The sequence below is a fragment of the Oncorhynchus kisutch genome, linkage group LG26, assembly GCF_002021735.2.
Source record: "Oncorhynchus kisutch isolate 150728-3 linkage group LG26, Okis_V2, whole genome shotgun sequence".
Lineage (NCBI taxonomy): Eukaryota > Metazoa > Chordata > Actinopteri > Salmoniformes > Salmonidae > Oncorhynchus > Oncorhynchus kisutch.
In genome coordinates this window covers 29,897,183-29,913,582 of record NC_034199.2, presented here as the reverse complement: position 1 = coordinate 29,913,582, position 16,400 = coordinate 29,897,183, and the positions used below count along the sequence as shown (strand labels likewise).

Sequence of the window (16,400 nt, the reverse complement as noted above, 5' to 3'; positions counted from 1 at the left end):
TGGGACAACAGGTGAGACTTCTCTGTGACCTCTTATAGATACATGACTAACTATGAGCCATGTGACTAAGTTTTTAAGCCCCCTCCCATTCATTCCACATGGACAGAACCCTATTGACCTCAGCCAGAGTTCTACTGGGTCCTGAGGCACTGTAGCTCCTGCCTGGCACTTTGCTGGGTCCTAAAGATCCCACTGTTGATTATTACTTACACTTATTTGGGCTTTTCAGACTGCACGTTCAGAGCTGTGCCTGCTATGATCATGTTGTTTGGACCATGGTGGCCCAAAGGCTCATCGAAGCTCTTTAGCATCGGAAATCAATGATGGGAGATCGATGGTGGAATGTTTTTGACAGCCGGACCATAGTGCTTGGAAAAGGGGTCATGCAATCGTTAGTCTGTCTGGTGAATTCTGGTGGAGAGATCAGAGCTGAACTGGTTTCAGTTGAAAAGTTGGAGGGGAGAAAATGCCAGACTTTTCTGAGGAAGGGCTGGACCACTACCTACTGAATCAAGTGAGGCTCATATGCTGCTACGTAGTGTGTGGGTGTTGTGGTTATCCTGTGTGTTGATTATCGTGTATGTGTGTAATTGTGGTTGTGTGTGTGAGGTGGACCTGCGGCACCGTACAGTCAGCAGGCGTGTTGAGGAGGTTCTGACGGTGCTCAGAGATCTGACCACTGAGGTCAGCAAGAAAGACGGACGCTTTCAGTCCATCGCCCACGCTGGAGTCAACAACGAGAATATCAAGGTAACACAACGACTTTATCTTACACAGATGGGCATTCAGTATATCTGTCAATCTACAGAATTATGGGATCCCATCTCAGTGTGTGTGTGTGTGTACAGGACCAGCCTGCCATGGTGTCTAAATGGGCAGCCCTCCTGAGAGGCAGATGTTCCTTCAACCCAGCCATCCAGGTAAGGCCCACTGTGCTCTGTGTATTAATATTCTGTGTGTGTCTGTGAGAGATCTAATGATTGTGTGTGTGTGTGTGTAGGTCCTGACTTCCAGCCTGGTTTTGGTCAGTGTTCCGGTGAGGGGGTTGATTGGATATCATCAGCATGTGGCTCGTCAGTGGAGGTACTATTCTCTGACTGGCTCCATTCTCCCCACTCCTGTCCGCGAGCCAGAGAAACTCCACCAATGGCTGGAGCTGGAGAGCTTCACAAGCCCTGCCCAGGACTGGCAGGTGGGATATCATAGAGCATGGAAAATAGTTTGGTGTGTATGTCTTTTACAGCAGTGGTCATTAGTCGATCTTCAAACATTTCTGTTGCCAACGACAAAAACTTGCACTCCTATTTATATACAACTATTTATTGCGCAATTTGCAGTAGGTGCACTTGATTCAGAAGCCCTGCGTACTGGGTAGGCAAAGTGTTCCCATTTTGAACCATTTAATTTGTCAAACTCCGGCCTACCTGAATGACCAGGAGAGCTGTGGCTAAATCAAGTACTCCTACTGCGCCGGCCAATCGAATAGCTCAAATCACAGTGCTGACCGCTTCCCCCTACCCCACAGCAAAGTTTGATACTGGCCTATGTGAGATTTGGTAACTTTTAAAAACCATGACCAGAGAGACTGTCGAAGAATACATCAAAGAGCTGCTGTTTGAGTGAGTTAATGTTTTATGTTTTTATTCAGCACTGTCAACATTGTTTTTATTCAACACTTACAAAACATAAAATCTGCTTCCCTCGACTTCCACTCACACTGCAGCTGCAATGAATGAGTAGCCAAGTGTATCGACAGGCCTGCATTTTTATTATTAGCAGCTCATCATGTCTATTTTAATATTGAGGATTGTTTTTTTTTTCTGGTCATATAAACAACATTAATTTGTACATAAGCAGTGTGACTCGAGTTTCCCCATCAGGTGGAAGACTGTTCCCCTCTCTCTGGTCAGTCTCACTGGAGGAAAGGAGAGAGCAGGGACCTTAAGAGGCAGACCCCTCCCTTTGCTGAGACTGACCATCAGACGCATGTATCATCAGTCTAATCAAATAAAGAAGCTAATTATTAACATTTATGCTCAGTAGTTCCTCGCAAGTTCTACACCAACTGATCTATTTTGTTATCAACGGTTGCATTTTGAAACACAATTTTTCTCTTCTCAGACCATATTATCAGGCCAAGTATTTAGCAAACATGCTGTGCTGTATTAGGCCTACTGCACAAACCTCATTCTTACAAAACTGTTTTTATTAGGGTAATGTTGTATAGGCTTGTTTAAAGTCATGTTGGTGACCACTGTTTTACAGGATGCCAAAGTGTGTGTTGAGGGAGACATTGTACCGGCCAAGGTGGTCAGTCTCTTCAGAGAACAACTAGAGACCGCCATACTGACCTGCAGCTTCAGTGGTGAGTGTGTGGCAGGGCAGGACAGGCCGTGGATTTGACTGATCAGATCTCCCACACACTGGAAAAGCTTTCTGTCACATTGAATACCTCTACAAGCAACATACACACACCCACACACTGGCCACAGTGTTGATAGGTGTTGGGCCAGAGTAAAATCTATAAACTGACCGGGCCAAAGGCTTCCCTCGTAGCAAAGGTGCAAACACGCACACATTCTAACCTGATCGTGTGTTTGTGTGTTTGTGTGTTTGTGTGTTTGTGTGTTTGTGTGTTTGTGTGTTTGTGTGTTTGTGTGTTTGTGTGTTTGTGTGTTTGTGTGTGTGTGTGTGTGTGTGTGTGTGTGTGCGTGTGTGTGTGTGTGTGTGTGTGTGTGAGAGAGTGTGAGCGAACGCAGGTAAGGTCAGCATCTTGGAGTCTGTGGGTTCGGTAGTGCGTGTTGCCATAGAGACAGTGGAGGGTGTGATGGAGGCAGAACTTGTTCCCACTGTGGAGCTGATCAACTATTGGCCGAAGAAGGCCCGCTGGCCCCGCCTTCTGCAGCGCTGGCCAACCACAGAGAGAGCTCGCTGCATCAAGGTCTCAGCTGGGAAACATGCTTTCTAACCCTTATAACCTTCTACACCCTAACTTACTTTCTCTCTATCTCTCCCTTTCTCCAGTCGTTTGGGTTTAACCTCATGGCAACGTCTAATTACCACTGGCTGTTGTCGTTCTCACGGGCGGAGCAGGCATTGCTAGTGGCCGTTGATGAGGACGGTGGTTGCCGTAGGAAGTGTTACCGTGTTGTCAGACAGCTGAAGGAGGACACCTGGTGTCCCGGCACCAAGCCTGTCATCACAGCCTTCCACCTGCAGGTACCCAATCACAATGCAATGTCCCTGCCCAATGACTGCCCCCTTATCATACATCCTCAGTTAACCAATCAACTCTCACCCTTTCAGATGTTCAAGGTTATATTATATATTTCTGGTGTACATAGTCATCTCTCTGCGTTTATCCTTCTCGCTCTCTCTGCAGACTCTGTTGTTCTGGTGCTGTGAGAAGTTTCCATGTGGGCGTGACTGGCGCTGTGTAAAGGAGTGTGTGCTGCGTATAGCCAGGAAGCTGTTGAAGTGTGTGAGCCAGCGCTACCTGAGACACTACTTTGTCCGCTCCTACAACCTGCTGAAATACAGTAACACCACAGAGTTAGACCACACAGCCCAGAAGATCAATGACTTTATAGCCAACCCCAGCCTATATGTCCACTAAACACTGATTATTAACACCAATTCTAGCATGATGTTTTTATTGCTACTATTCTTGTCTATCCTAATGTTGCAAACATAAAATGAATACAAGGTTGTGTTCAGTAGGGCACAGCCTACCAAAACATTTGTAGCAGTAGCTTTTTACTTAGTCAAATTCCTGTACATGCAAATGTCTTTGGTGAATAAAGATGATTCTGATTCGCAGCATAGCAAAACATTTTATATCAGGTAATGAACATCCTTATTGAACAAGTCAAAAGTTTTTTTATTTTTATTCTATACCTAAATAAAGTAGTTTTCTTATATTGCATGCATTGTCCCTTCTGTTGAAATTGTGGTTTCCAAAAAAAACACAGTTAGAACTGCCTCTACATTTATGATCCAGCAGAGGGCAGCATAGCTCCACTACCTGTTTGTGTGTCCTGCAGATGAGACGAGGGTTACTAAAAAGACCACAGGAGAGAGCTAGTCCTCACATTGCTTCACAGGTAGGATTGCAAAGGGGGGGTTTATTACTGCGAACTTTTTACATTTACCAGTAAACTACCAGAATTTTGGTCACTTGTGTTTTTTGTGGAGGGGGGGGGGGGGGTTATCACGTGACAACTAGTGGCCTTTTTTGGTTACTTCAGATTATCACAGGTGTCTAATTATTACTGGCCCTCTGTGTGGCCTTATCACATGTAAAATATATATATATTTTTAAGAACTTTTGGACAATATGGGCACAGATATGAAAAATGAATACTATATGAATACTTTTTAAATAACTTACCAAAGTTGCCATAGATTAACTGTTAATTAAAAAAATTATTAAATTCTGGTAATTTACCGGTAGCGTTGCAGCCCTACTCCCAGAAGACACCTGATGCAGGCTTTATATTGGAATACATACAGTATCTGAATGAATGGCAAGGGCTGCATGGTCCTCCTAGGCACCTGTTTTATGGATTTTATTAACTTGCCCTCATGCACTGAACTGTATTGGGCTGATGTATACATACCCAGTTTGTTATGTTTTCCTGAGAGGATGGATACAACATCTGAAGGAAAATAAATGTCTGTAGCCGCCAGTTGATGTGATGAATGACTGCTGAGTAGAGGTCTTCATTGGTCCAATAACTGAATAACCGGGACTCGAGCGGGTCCTGTTTGTCATCGGTTTTCGGGTCTATGTAACTACAGCTGATAGACCAGAATGGACCCGGCCACGGCTCTGAATAGCCTACAGCATATTTATTTTACGCTCATATGGAATTTATTGACCTTTAGAAAGCTTAGCCAACATATTTTGTATTTTATTAGGATCCCCATTAGCTATTGCAAAAGCAGCAGCTACTCTTCTTGGGGTCCACATGAAAAATTACATAGTACAGAACATTAATAGACATGAACAGCTCAGTTTTTTTTAAAGGCACACTTAGCCTACATATCAATACATACACACAAACTAACTAGGTCAAATACAGGGGAGGCGTTGTGTCGTTGCTTTATCTGTTTTTTGAAACAGTCAGTCTCTCCAACTCTTAGCAGAGAGAGATCGGCATGCATAGTATTTATATCAGCCCTCTGATGACAAAGAGTAAGACATGCTGCTCTGTTCTGGGCCAGCTGCAGCTTAACTAGGTCTTTCCTTACAGCACTGGACCACACGACTGGACAATAATCAACATAAGACAAAACTAGAGCCTGCAGGACTTGAATTTTGGAGTGTGGTGTCAAAAAAGCAGAGCATCTCTTTATTACGGACAGACCTCTCCCCATGTTCACCATGACAGTTTACAATCTAAGGTAACGCCAAGTAATTTAGTCTCCTCAACTTGTTTAACAGCCACACCATTCATTACCAGAGTCAGCTGAGGTATTTGTATTTATTATGGATCCCCATTAGCTTCCTGGGGTATGACAAAATTAAGGCAGTTATACGATTTTAAAAACATTACAATACATTCATTACAGAATTCTCAACACACTGTGTGCTCTCAGGCCCATACTCTACTACCACAAAATCCATGTGTACAGTTGAAGTTTACATACACCTTAACCAAATACATTTAAACTCAGTTTCTCAATTCCTGACATTTAATCCGAGTAAAGATTCCCTGTTTTAGGTAAGTTAGGATCACCACTTTATTTTAAGACGGTGAAATGTCAGAATAATAGTAGAGATAATTAGATTAGATTTATTTAAGCTTTTATTTCTTTTATCACATTCCCAGTGGGTCAGAAGTTTACATACACTCAATTATTATTTGGTAGCATTGCCTTTAAATAGTTTAACTTGGGTCAATGTTTCAGGTAGCCTACCACAAGCTTTCCACAATAAGTTGGGTGAATTTTGGCCCATTCCTCCTGACAGAGCTGGTGTAACTGAGTCAGGTTTGTAGGCCTCCTTGCACACACTTTTTCAGTTCTGCCCTCAAATTTTCTATAGGATTGGGCTTTGTGATGGCCACTCCAATACCTTGAATTTGTTGTCCTTAAGTCAATTTGCCACAACTTTGGAAGTGTGCTTGGGGTCATTGTCCATTTGGAAGACCCATTTGTGACCAAGCTTTAACTTCCTGACTGATGTCTTGAGATGTTGCTACAATATATCCACATAATGTTTCTCTGATGCCATCTATTTTGTGAAGTGCACCAGTCCATTCTGCAGTAAGGCACCCCCACAACATGATGCTGCCATCCCCGTGCTTCACGGTTGGGATGGTGTTCTTCAGCTTGCAAGCTGCCCCCTTTTTCCTCCAAACATTATGATGGTCACTATGGCCAAACAGTTCTATTTTAGTTTTTATCAGACCAGAGGACATTTCTCCAAAAAGTATGATCTTTGTCCCCATGTGCAGTTGCAAACCATACTCTGGCTTTTTGGAGCAGTGGCTTCTTCCTTGCTGAGCGGCCTTTCAGGTTATGTCGATATAGGACTCATTTTACTGTGGATATGGATACTTTTGTACCTGTTTCCTCATCTTCACAAGGTCCTTTTCAGTTGTTCTGGGATGGATTTGCACTTTTTGCACCAAAGTACGTTCATCTCTAGGAGACAGAATGTGTCTCCTTCCTGAGCGGTATGACGGCTGCATGGTCCCATGGTGTTTATTCTTGCGTACTATTGTTTTTACAGATGAACATGGTACCTTCGGGCATTTGGAAAGGATGAACCAGACTTGTGGAGGTCTACAATTGTTTTTCTGAGGTCTTGGCTTATTTCTTTTGATTTTCCCATGATGTCAAGCAAAGAGGCACTGAGTTTGAAGGTAGGCCTTGAAATACATCCACAGGTACACCTCCAATTTACTAAAATGATGTCAATTAGCCTATCAGAAGCTTCTAAAGCCATCAAATCATGTTCTGGAATTTTCCAAGCTGTTTAAAGGCAGAGTCAACTTAGTGTATGTAAACTTCTGACCCACTGGAATTGTGATACAGTGAATTCTCAGTGAAATAATCTGTAAACAATTGTTGGAAAAATGACTTGTGTCATGCACAAAGTAGGTGTCCTAACTGACTTGACAAAACTATAGTTGTTCACAAGAGATTTGTAGAGTGGTTGAAAAACAAGTTTTAACGACTCCAACCTCAGTGTATGTAAACTTCCGACTTCCTCTGTACATGGGTATGTTATCATGTGTGTGTATGCATGTGTCTGTGCCTATGTTCGTGTTGCTTCACAGTCTCCACTGTTCCATAAGGTCTATTTTTAGTAGTCATGGCTCTATGTAGTACTGTACGCCTCCCATAGTCTATTCTGGATTTGGGGACTGTGAAGAGACCTCTGGTGGCATGTCTTGTGGGGTATGTATGGGTGTTTGAGCTGTGTGCTAGTCATTTAAACAGACAGCTTGGTGCATTCATCATACCTCTCACAAATACAAGAAGTGATGAAGTCAATCTCTCCTCTACTTTGAGCCAGCAGAGATTGACATGCATATTATTGTTTGCTCTCTGTGTACATCCAAGGGCCAGCCATGCAGTCCTGTTCTGAGCCAATTGCAATTTTCCTAAGTCCCTCTTTGTGGCATCTGACCACATGACTGAACAGTAGTCCAAGTGCAACAAAACTAGAGCCTGTAGGACCTGCCTTATTGATAGTGCTGTTAAGAAGGTAGAGCAGCGCTTTATTATGGACAGACTTCTCCCCATTTTAGCTACTGTTGTATCAATATGTTTTGACCATGACAGTTTACAATCCAGGGTTACTCCAAGCAGTTTAGTCACCTCAACTTGCTCAATTTCCATATTATTTATTACAATATTTAGTTGAGGTTTAGAGGGTGTAATGAATAATTTGTCCCAAATACAATGCTTTAAGTTTTTGAAATATTTAGGACTAACTTATTCCTTGCCACCCATTCTGAATCTAACTGCAGCTCTTTGTTAAGTGTTGCAGTCATTTCAGTTGCTGTAGTAGCTGACATGTATAGTGTTGAGTCATCCACATACATAGACACACCGGCTTTATTCAAAGCTAGTGGCGTGCCGTTAGTAAAGATTGAAAAAAGTAAGGGCCTAGACAGCTGCCCTGGGGAATACCTGATTCTACCTGGATTATGTTGGAACGGCTTCCATTAAAGAACACCCTCTGTGTTCGGTTAGACAGGTAACTCTTTATCCACAATATAGCAGGGGAGTGTAACAAAACAGCCACCACAATCTTTTTATCATACATTTCTCTCAGCCAATCATCAGTCATTTGAGTAAGTTCTGTGCATGTTGCATGTCCTTCACTATAAGCATGCTGAAATGTCAACTTGTTTATTGTAAAATAGCATTGTATCTGATCAAACCCAATTTTTCCCAAAACTTTCCTAAGGGTTGGTAACAAGCTGATTGGTCGGCTATTTGAGCCAGTAAAGAGGGCTTTACTATTCTTAGGTAGCGGAATTACTTTTGCTTCCCTCCAGGCCTGAGGTCACACACATTCTAGTAGGCTTAAATTTCAGATATGGCAAACAGAAGTGGCGCTATTATCCTCAGTAATTTTCCATCCAAGTTGTCAGACCCCGTTGGCTTGTCATTGTTGATAGACAACAATAATTTTTTCACCTCTTCCACACTCACTTTACGGAATTCAAAATTACTATTCTTGTCTTTCATAATTTGGTCAGATATACTTGGATGTGTAGTGTCAGTGTTTGTTGCTGGCACGTCATGCCTAAGTTTGCTAATCTTGCCAATGAAAAAATCATTAAAGTACTCGGTTTTGTAATGAATGAGCCATCTGATTCAATGAATGATGTAGCTGAGTTTGCCTTTTTCCTCAGAATTTCATTGAAGGTGCTCCAATGCTTTTTACTATGAATATTTATGTCATATCTTTGTTTCATAGTGTAGTTTCTTCATGTTTTTCTTCAGTTTAATCACATGATTTCTCAATTTGCAGTACGTTTGCCAGTCGGTTGTGCAGCCAGACTTATTTGCCATTCCTTTTGCCTCATACCTCTCAACCATACAATTTTTCAATTCCTCATCAGTCCACGGGGATTTAATAGTTTTTAAAGTCATTTTCTTAAAGGGTGCATGCTTATTAGTAACTGGGATAAGCAATTTCATAAATGTGTCAAGTTCAACATCTGTTCGCTCCTCATTACACACCAATACATTTTATTTATATCAATAACATAGGAATCACTACAAAACTTATTGTATGACCTCTTATACATTATCAAGCATTACACACATGTTTTCCAGATACTGACTGTTAGCACTTGGTGGTCTATAGCAGCTTCCCACAAGAATAGGCTTTAGATGATGCAGATTAACCTGTAGCCATATTACTTCAATAGTATTTCACATCTTTACAGGAATGTGGTTCTGAATATAAACAGCAACACCTCCACCACTGGCATTTCTATATTTTCTGTAAATGTTAAAACCTTGTATTGCTACCACTGTATCATCAAAGGTATTGTCTAAGTGAGTTTCAGACATATTCAGAATATGAATGTAATCTGTTACAAGCAAGTTATTAATTTCATGAACCTTGTTTCTTAAGCTACATATGTTAACGTGGGCTATTTTGAGCACTTTTCTTGGATGCTTGCTTGTTTTCATTGCTTTACTGGGAAGCTTAGCAGAAGTAGATATTCTCATGTTATTTATGTTAATGCAGGGTGAGCTGCACACAGGGAACTTCCTACTAGGACACACCGCCTCAGTGCTAACAGCATAAATCTGGTTCATAGACACATAATTGCTGCTTAGAATAGATGTAGGATCAGCAGAGGCATTTAGGGCAGTTAGAGGGATATCAATTAGGTGACATACATTGTGTCTACCACTGCCCCTGGTATAATGTACATTTGCTAAAGCATTATGATGACTCAGCGACACAATGGTAGGGATTAACTGAGCTGGGGTCATTGATAAGTCAGGTCTAGAACTTAGGGAATGATTTGTACCAAATAGAGTGCTCTTAGTTTTAGAGATGTTCAGAACCAGTTTCTTACTGGCCACCCATTCCAAAATAGACTGCAACTTGATTAGCTGTGGTTTCTGGTGTGCGAATATGGTTGAATCATCACCATACATGGACACACATGCTTTGTTTAATGCCAGTGGCAGGTCATTGGTAAAAATAGAAAAGAGTAGAGGGCCTAGAAAGCTGCCCTGCGGTACACCATACTTACATTTGACATTACAGAAGCTTCCATTAAAGAAAACCCTTTGAGTTATATTAGATAGATAGCTCTGAATCCACAATATGGCAGAGGTTGAAAAGCCATAACACATACGTTTTTTCAACAACACGTTATGGTCAATAATATCAAAGGCTGCAGTGACATCTAACAGTACAGCTCCCACAATCTTATTATCAATTTCTTTCAACCAATCATCAGTTATTTGTGTCAATGCAGTACATGTTGAGTGCCCTTCTCTATAAGCATGCTGAAAGTCTGTTAATTTAGCAATAGCAACAATAGCAACAATAGCATTGACACATAGCAACAATAGCATTGTATTTGGTCAAACACAATTTTTTCCAACTGTTTCCTAAGAGCTGGCAGCAAGCTAATATGTCTGCTGTTAGAAACAGTAAAGGCCTCTTTACCACTCGTGGGTAGCGGAACTACTTTAGCTTCCCTCCAGGCCTGAGGACAAAGACTTTCCTCTAGGCTCAGATTAAAGATATGACAGATAGGAGTGGCTACAGAGTCAGCTACCATCCTCAGTAGCTTCCTATCTAAGTTATCAATGCCAGGAGGTTTGTCATTATTGATCGATAACAAAAATAATCCACCTCTCTCACACTAACTTTATAAAATTCAAACTTGCAATGCTTTTCTTTCATTATTTGTTTTTGTATGCATGAATATGATGTCTCACTGTTCATTGTTGGCATTTCCTGCCTTATTTTGCCCACTTTGCAAATGAAGTTATCATTAAAATATTTGGCAACATCAAATGGTTTTGTGATGAATAAGCCATCTGATTCGATGAAATATGGAGTTGAATTTGTCTTTCTGCCCATCATTTCATTTAAAGTACTCCAAAGTCTTTATATCAGTGATCTTGGCTTTATAATACAGTTTCTACTCATTTTTGTTGAGTTTAGACACATCATTTCTACATTTGCAGTAAGTCAGTCAGTCAGATGCGTAGCCAGACTTAGTCACTCCTTTTGTCCCATCTCTTTCAACCATACAGTTTTTCAACTCATCAATCCATGGAGCCTTAACAGTTCTAACAGTCCGTTTCTTAACAGGTGCATGTTTATCAATAATTGGAAGAAGCAATTTCATAAATTAATCAAGTGCAGCATCTGGACGCTCCTTATTAATCACATCAGACCAACAAATATTTTTAACATCATCCGAATATGAGTCACAGCAAAATCTTTTGTATGATCTGTTATACACTATTTTAGGCCCAGCTTTTGGAACTTTGGATTTCCAGGATATAGCCACTATATTGTGATCACTGCATCCAATTGGTATGTGTAACTTTCGTCGTTGCATGAAGAAGGAGTGGACCAAAGCGCAGCGTGGTACGTCTTCATGGTATTTATTTAAACTGAACACTGAAACAAAAGAACAAAGTGGAACAAAACGAAACAGTTCTGTCTGGTGCAGAAACACACAACAACTACTAAAAAAAACACAGGTGGGAAAAAGCTGCGTAAGTATGATTCTCAATCAGAGACAACGATAGACAGCTGCCTCTGATTGAGAACCACACCTGGCCAAACACAAAGAAATAGAAAACATAGAACTAAAGAAACTAGAATGCCCACCCTTGTCACACCCTGGCCTAACCAAACTAGAGAATAAAACCCTCTCTATGGCCAGGGTGTGACAGTATGGATACAGCTTTAGAACAAAGTTCTACAGTATTAGTAAAAATGTGAGCGATACATGTGGATGATCTTGTTCCTGTAGTGTTTGTAAACACCCTGGTAAATGTATTAATAACCTGAATCAGATTACAGGCTCTGGTTACAGTGAGAAGCTTCCTTTTGAAGCAGATAGCTTGATGAAAACCAGTCAATATTCAGGTCCCCAAGAAAGTCTCTGTTTACAGAGACTATCAAGCATTTCACACATATTATTTAGATACTGACTGTTAGCACTTGGTGGCCTATAGAAACACCCCAAAAGAAAAGGCTTTAGATGTGCCAAGTGAACCTGCAACCACAACACTTCAATAACACTTGACATAAGATCTTCTGGATATGTCTCTGAATATATACAGCAACACGTCCCTCATAAGTATTTCTATATTTTCTATGAATCTTATATCCTTGTATTGCTACTGCTGTATCATCAAATGAAGTATCGGAGTCTCAGAAATTGCTAATATATGAATGTTATTTGATGTTTGCTCATTTTTCATTTCATGAACCTTATATCGAAGGCTAGATATATTAATATGGGGTATTTTCAGCCCTTTCCTGTGTAGCTTATCAGAGATAGACATAATATGGAAAAGATCAAACAAAGCAAGATACAAAAAATATATTCAGCAGTCCATTAATCAATTGGTGTGTGTGTGTGCTGTGGGGTTGAAGCTACGAACCCATAGGCTTGGCTCTCTCATCCCTTCCAGGCTTCTGTTATAGTGGATGTAAGCTATGTATCCACGCGCTCTGGCAGCTTTCATGGCTGGGATGAGTTCTTTTGTCTTCTAGCGTACAGCTTCAGGATAGTCCTTGTTGATAAAGATATTGTAACAATGTGCGCTGAAGCAAGTCGAGAAGCAAGTTCAGGGAGTGAGTGTTTTAATAAAATAAATGGAACATAATACAAAACAAGAAACACAAACATCACACAGACATGAAACAGAAACAATGACGCCTGGGGAATGAACCAAAGGGAGTGACATATATAGGGAAGGTAATCAGGGAAGTGATGGAGTCCAGGTGAGGGACGAAGCGCAGATGCGCGTAACGATGGTGACAGGGGTGCACCATAACGAGCAGCCTGGTGACCTAGAGGCCGGAGCGGGAGCACACCTGACAGTACCCCTCCCCGAAGCGTGGCTCCAGACACAGGACGCCGGGCAAAATGAAGATCCCGGGGATCAGGAGCGGAATCTGTCAGTCCGGCTGAGAAGTGGGAGCATGGCGACCTAGAGTGTACATATGTGACACTCCCCCCTCCCTGGCGGGTTCAGCTCCAGCCGCAGGACACCAACCAAAGGGACGATCCAGGGGATCAGGAGCGGACCGGTCACCCCGGCTGATGCACGGGAACCTGTCGCCAGCTGGGGCGCAGCAACCCCACAGACCGTCTGAGGCATGCGAGCCTGTAGCGGCTCCCGGACCGACGTCATTCCCACCAAAAAAACAAAAAAACAAAACAATCCCTGATGCTTCCCTTAGGTGAGGCCTCATTCTGTAACAATGTGCGATGAGAGTTGGGAAGCAAGTTCAGGGAGTGAGTGTTTTAATAAAATAAACGGAACATAATACCAAACAAGAAACACTAACAGCACACAGACATGAAACAGAAACAATGACGCCTGGGGAAGGAACCAAAGGGAGTGACATATATAGGGAAGGTAATCAGGGAAGTGATGGAGTCCAGGTGAATCTGACGAAGCGCAGGTGCGTGTAACGATGGTGACAGGTGTGCACGATAATGAGCAGCCTGGTGACCTAGAGGCCGGAGAGGGAGCACACGTGACAGATATACGTTCCTCTCAAGTTCTTTGCTCTTTCCACAACAGCTACCTTGTCCTTGAACCTCAGGAACTTGGACCTGTCACCTGGGCCGGTGGTGGGTTTTACAGTCCTGTGGGCGTGTTCCATCTCAATCTTCCTGTGGTCCATCTTCAATTTCTCAGAGATCATTTCCCTCACTTTATCTTTAGAATCTGTTCAGGTCTCATGGGGAGATTCTGCAATTCCGTCCACAACCATGTTGTTCCACCTTGATTGTCCCTCGAGTCTGATTTATCCGTCACTGTTATCATGGATTCACACACAGAACTGATGTCCTCTCTCAATGACTTACAGATTGCTGTCATCTTGTCGTTCTCCTGTTTCAATTTGAGCTGACCCTGGGAAAACTGCAAACTGTTCATCAGGTCAAGGACCTCTCTGGTCAGGTTGCCCATTCTTTTATTAGTTGAATTCACCAGTATTTGGACAAAACACTTGAAGCTATTTTCTTGTTGTTGTAACAACTGCTTGTATAACTATTTTTGTTTGTTTAAAAGATCCTTCACCTGTGATAGAGAGACACTGTCACGTTGTATAAATGATTGGAGACAGGCGCAGGAATACGTAATAGGAGGTTTTAACCTGTCTGGGAACAGGGTTCCGCTAACAGCCAATGAAATTGCAGGGCGCCAAATACAAATCAACAGAAATCTCATAAATCAAATTTCTCAAACATACAAGTATTAAGCACCATTTTAAAGATAAAATTCCCGTTAATCCAGCCACAGTGTCAGATTTCAAAAATGCTTTACAGCGAAAGCTCCACAAACGATTATGTTAGGTCACCACCAAGTCACAGAAAAACCCAGCCATTTTTCCAGCCAAAGAGAGGAGTCACAAAAAGCACAAATAGAAATACAATTAATCACTAACCTTTGATGATCTTCATCAGATGACACTCATAGGACTTCATGTTACACAATACATGTATGTTTTTTTGTTATAAAGTGTATATTTATATCCAAAAATCTCATTTTACATTGGCGTGTTATGTTCAGTAGTTCCAAAACATGCAGTGATTTTGCAGAGAGCCACATCAATTTAACTGTTATGCATGGAACTTTAGATAAACCTCTCCTTAATGCAACCGCTGTGTCAGATTACAAAACAACTCTAAGGAAAAAGCATACCATGCAATAATCTGAGTACGGAGCTCCGAGCCCAAATCAGCCAAAAGAAATATCCGCCATGTTGCGCAGTCAACATTAGTCAGAAATAGCATTATAAATATTCACTTACCTTTGATGATCTTCATCAGAATGCACTCCCAGGAATCCCAGTTCCACAATAAATGTTTGACCCGTAATAACAAGTGCACAAAACCAGCAGCGGGACGACATCGGCCTTGAGGACGACCACAAGGACGTGGTACGGGTCGGTCAGGGCCAGTTGCAGCTGCCGAAGTTGTGTCGTCGTCAGATGGACCAGTTGCAGCTGCCGAAGTTATGTCGGCATCGGACAGGCCAGTTGCAGCTGCTGAAGTTGCGGCGGCGTCGGACGGACCAATTGCAGCTGCCGAAGTTGCGTCGGACGTGCCAGTTGCAGCGGCGTCGGACGTGCCAGTTGCAGAGGCGTCGGACGTGCCAGTTGCAGCGGCGTCGGACGTGCCGGTTGCAGCTGCCGAAGTTGCGTCGGATGGACCAGTTTCAGACAGCCTATATAGCCATAGACCTCCGGACATGATGCACGGAATGAGCAGCAGTACCGGAGGAATCCGTGACAGACCACTGTCCTCAATGGTACTCCCGCTGGCTTTGGTCTTTGTTATTGTAGCTAGCAACGTAGGTTACACTGTTACTACTCGCAGTTCCAGACAGGGCAGGTCACAATGAAGATTGAAAACAACAAACAGCAGGGATCTAGGACCTATTCGTTAACCAGAAGAGCAACTTGGCTGACACACATTGTTTTGTCACTCAGGTCCAACCGGTCTGGATGTTGTCGTGTCTGGGTCTGATTGTTCTCGGGTCTGTTCGGGTCTGGGTCCTCCTTTTTCTTAAATGATCAGGTCCATTCTGGTATGGTTCTGTTTGTCCTCGGGTCCAGGTCCAACTTTTTGGACCCGAAAATACCTTCATGGGCCATTTCACATATCCACTTTGGGGTGGCAAAGGGAGAATCATCTTTGTTGCGTGGCATCATTGGTACAGTTAGGGTTAAACTGAGTTGACATTGAGGGCTAAGGATTTGAGGTAATTGGGTGAGTCATGTGTCACACAGTCCAGCTGGAATGGCCCCAGGAAAGAACACAGACATAGGTGGAGACAGAACACACTAATGTGATGTTATCTTGTGACTCAGTCATTTGATTGTTTGTCATGAAGCTGTTTGTGTGATTTAAAAAACAACATTCATACAGTATGTATTTTACCATGGTGGTGCTATCGAGAAAATGTGTGGTTTTGGCGAAGGCTGCTTTATCCTTTTTGTATCAAATAGAAGAAAGGTATTATGAAGTTATCACATCCCATTTATGTTCCATCTTGCCTGAGACACAGTTCTCCCAACTTGGATCCAGAAGCAAAGATGAGCTGTGCTGTGATTACTGATAGCCTGTCCCGTAAGTGTGTGTTTGTGTGTGTGTGTGTGTGTGTGTGTCCAAGCTGATGAGGGTGCAGGAATC

General features: G+C 42.3%; 1 protein-coding gene across 2 annotated transcripts; it reads left to right on the top strand.

Annotated features, from left to right (window-relative positions):
* The first annotated feature begins 7 nt into the window (after positions 1-7).
* mab21l3 (mab-21-like 3) lies at positions 8-3,918 on the top strand. 2 transcript variants are annotated; one of them, XM_031805643.1, is made up of 8 exons: positions 8-514; positions 610-750; positions 849-920; positions 1,001-1,192; positions 2,266-2,365; positions 2,760-2,941; positions 3,025-3,219; positions 3,383-3,918. In XM_031805643.1, the coding sequence occupies exons 1-8, from the start codon at positions 467-469 to the stop codon at positions 3,614-3,616; spliced, it is 1,164 nt and encodes a 387-aa protein (XP_031661503.1). In that variant the 5' UTR covers positions 8-466; the 3' UTR covers positions 3,617-3,918. The 2 variants fall into 2 exon arrangements, with proteins under 2 accessions (XP_031661503.1, XP_020325563.1); XM_020469974.2 differs by having other exon boundaries at positions 8-750.
* Positions 3,919-16,400: the final 12,482 nt, after the last annotated feature.

Excerpts from the sequence above, each read along its gene's own strand:
- mab21l3 (XM_020469974.2), top strand. The coding sequence starts at position 526 with ATGCTGCTACGTAGTGTGTGGGTGTTGTGGTTATCCTGTGTGTTGATT. Across the intron at positions 1,193-2,265 it reads GCCCTGCCCAGGACTGGCAG|GATGCCAAAGTGTGTGTTGA; the intron begins GTGGGATATCAT and ends ACTGTTTTACAG. Across the intron at positions 3,220-3,382 it reads TCACAGCCTTCCACCTGCAG|ACTCTGTTGTTCTGGTGCTG; the intron begins GTACCCAATCAC and ends CTCTCTCTGCAG.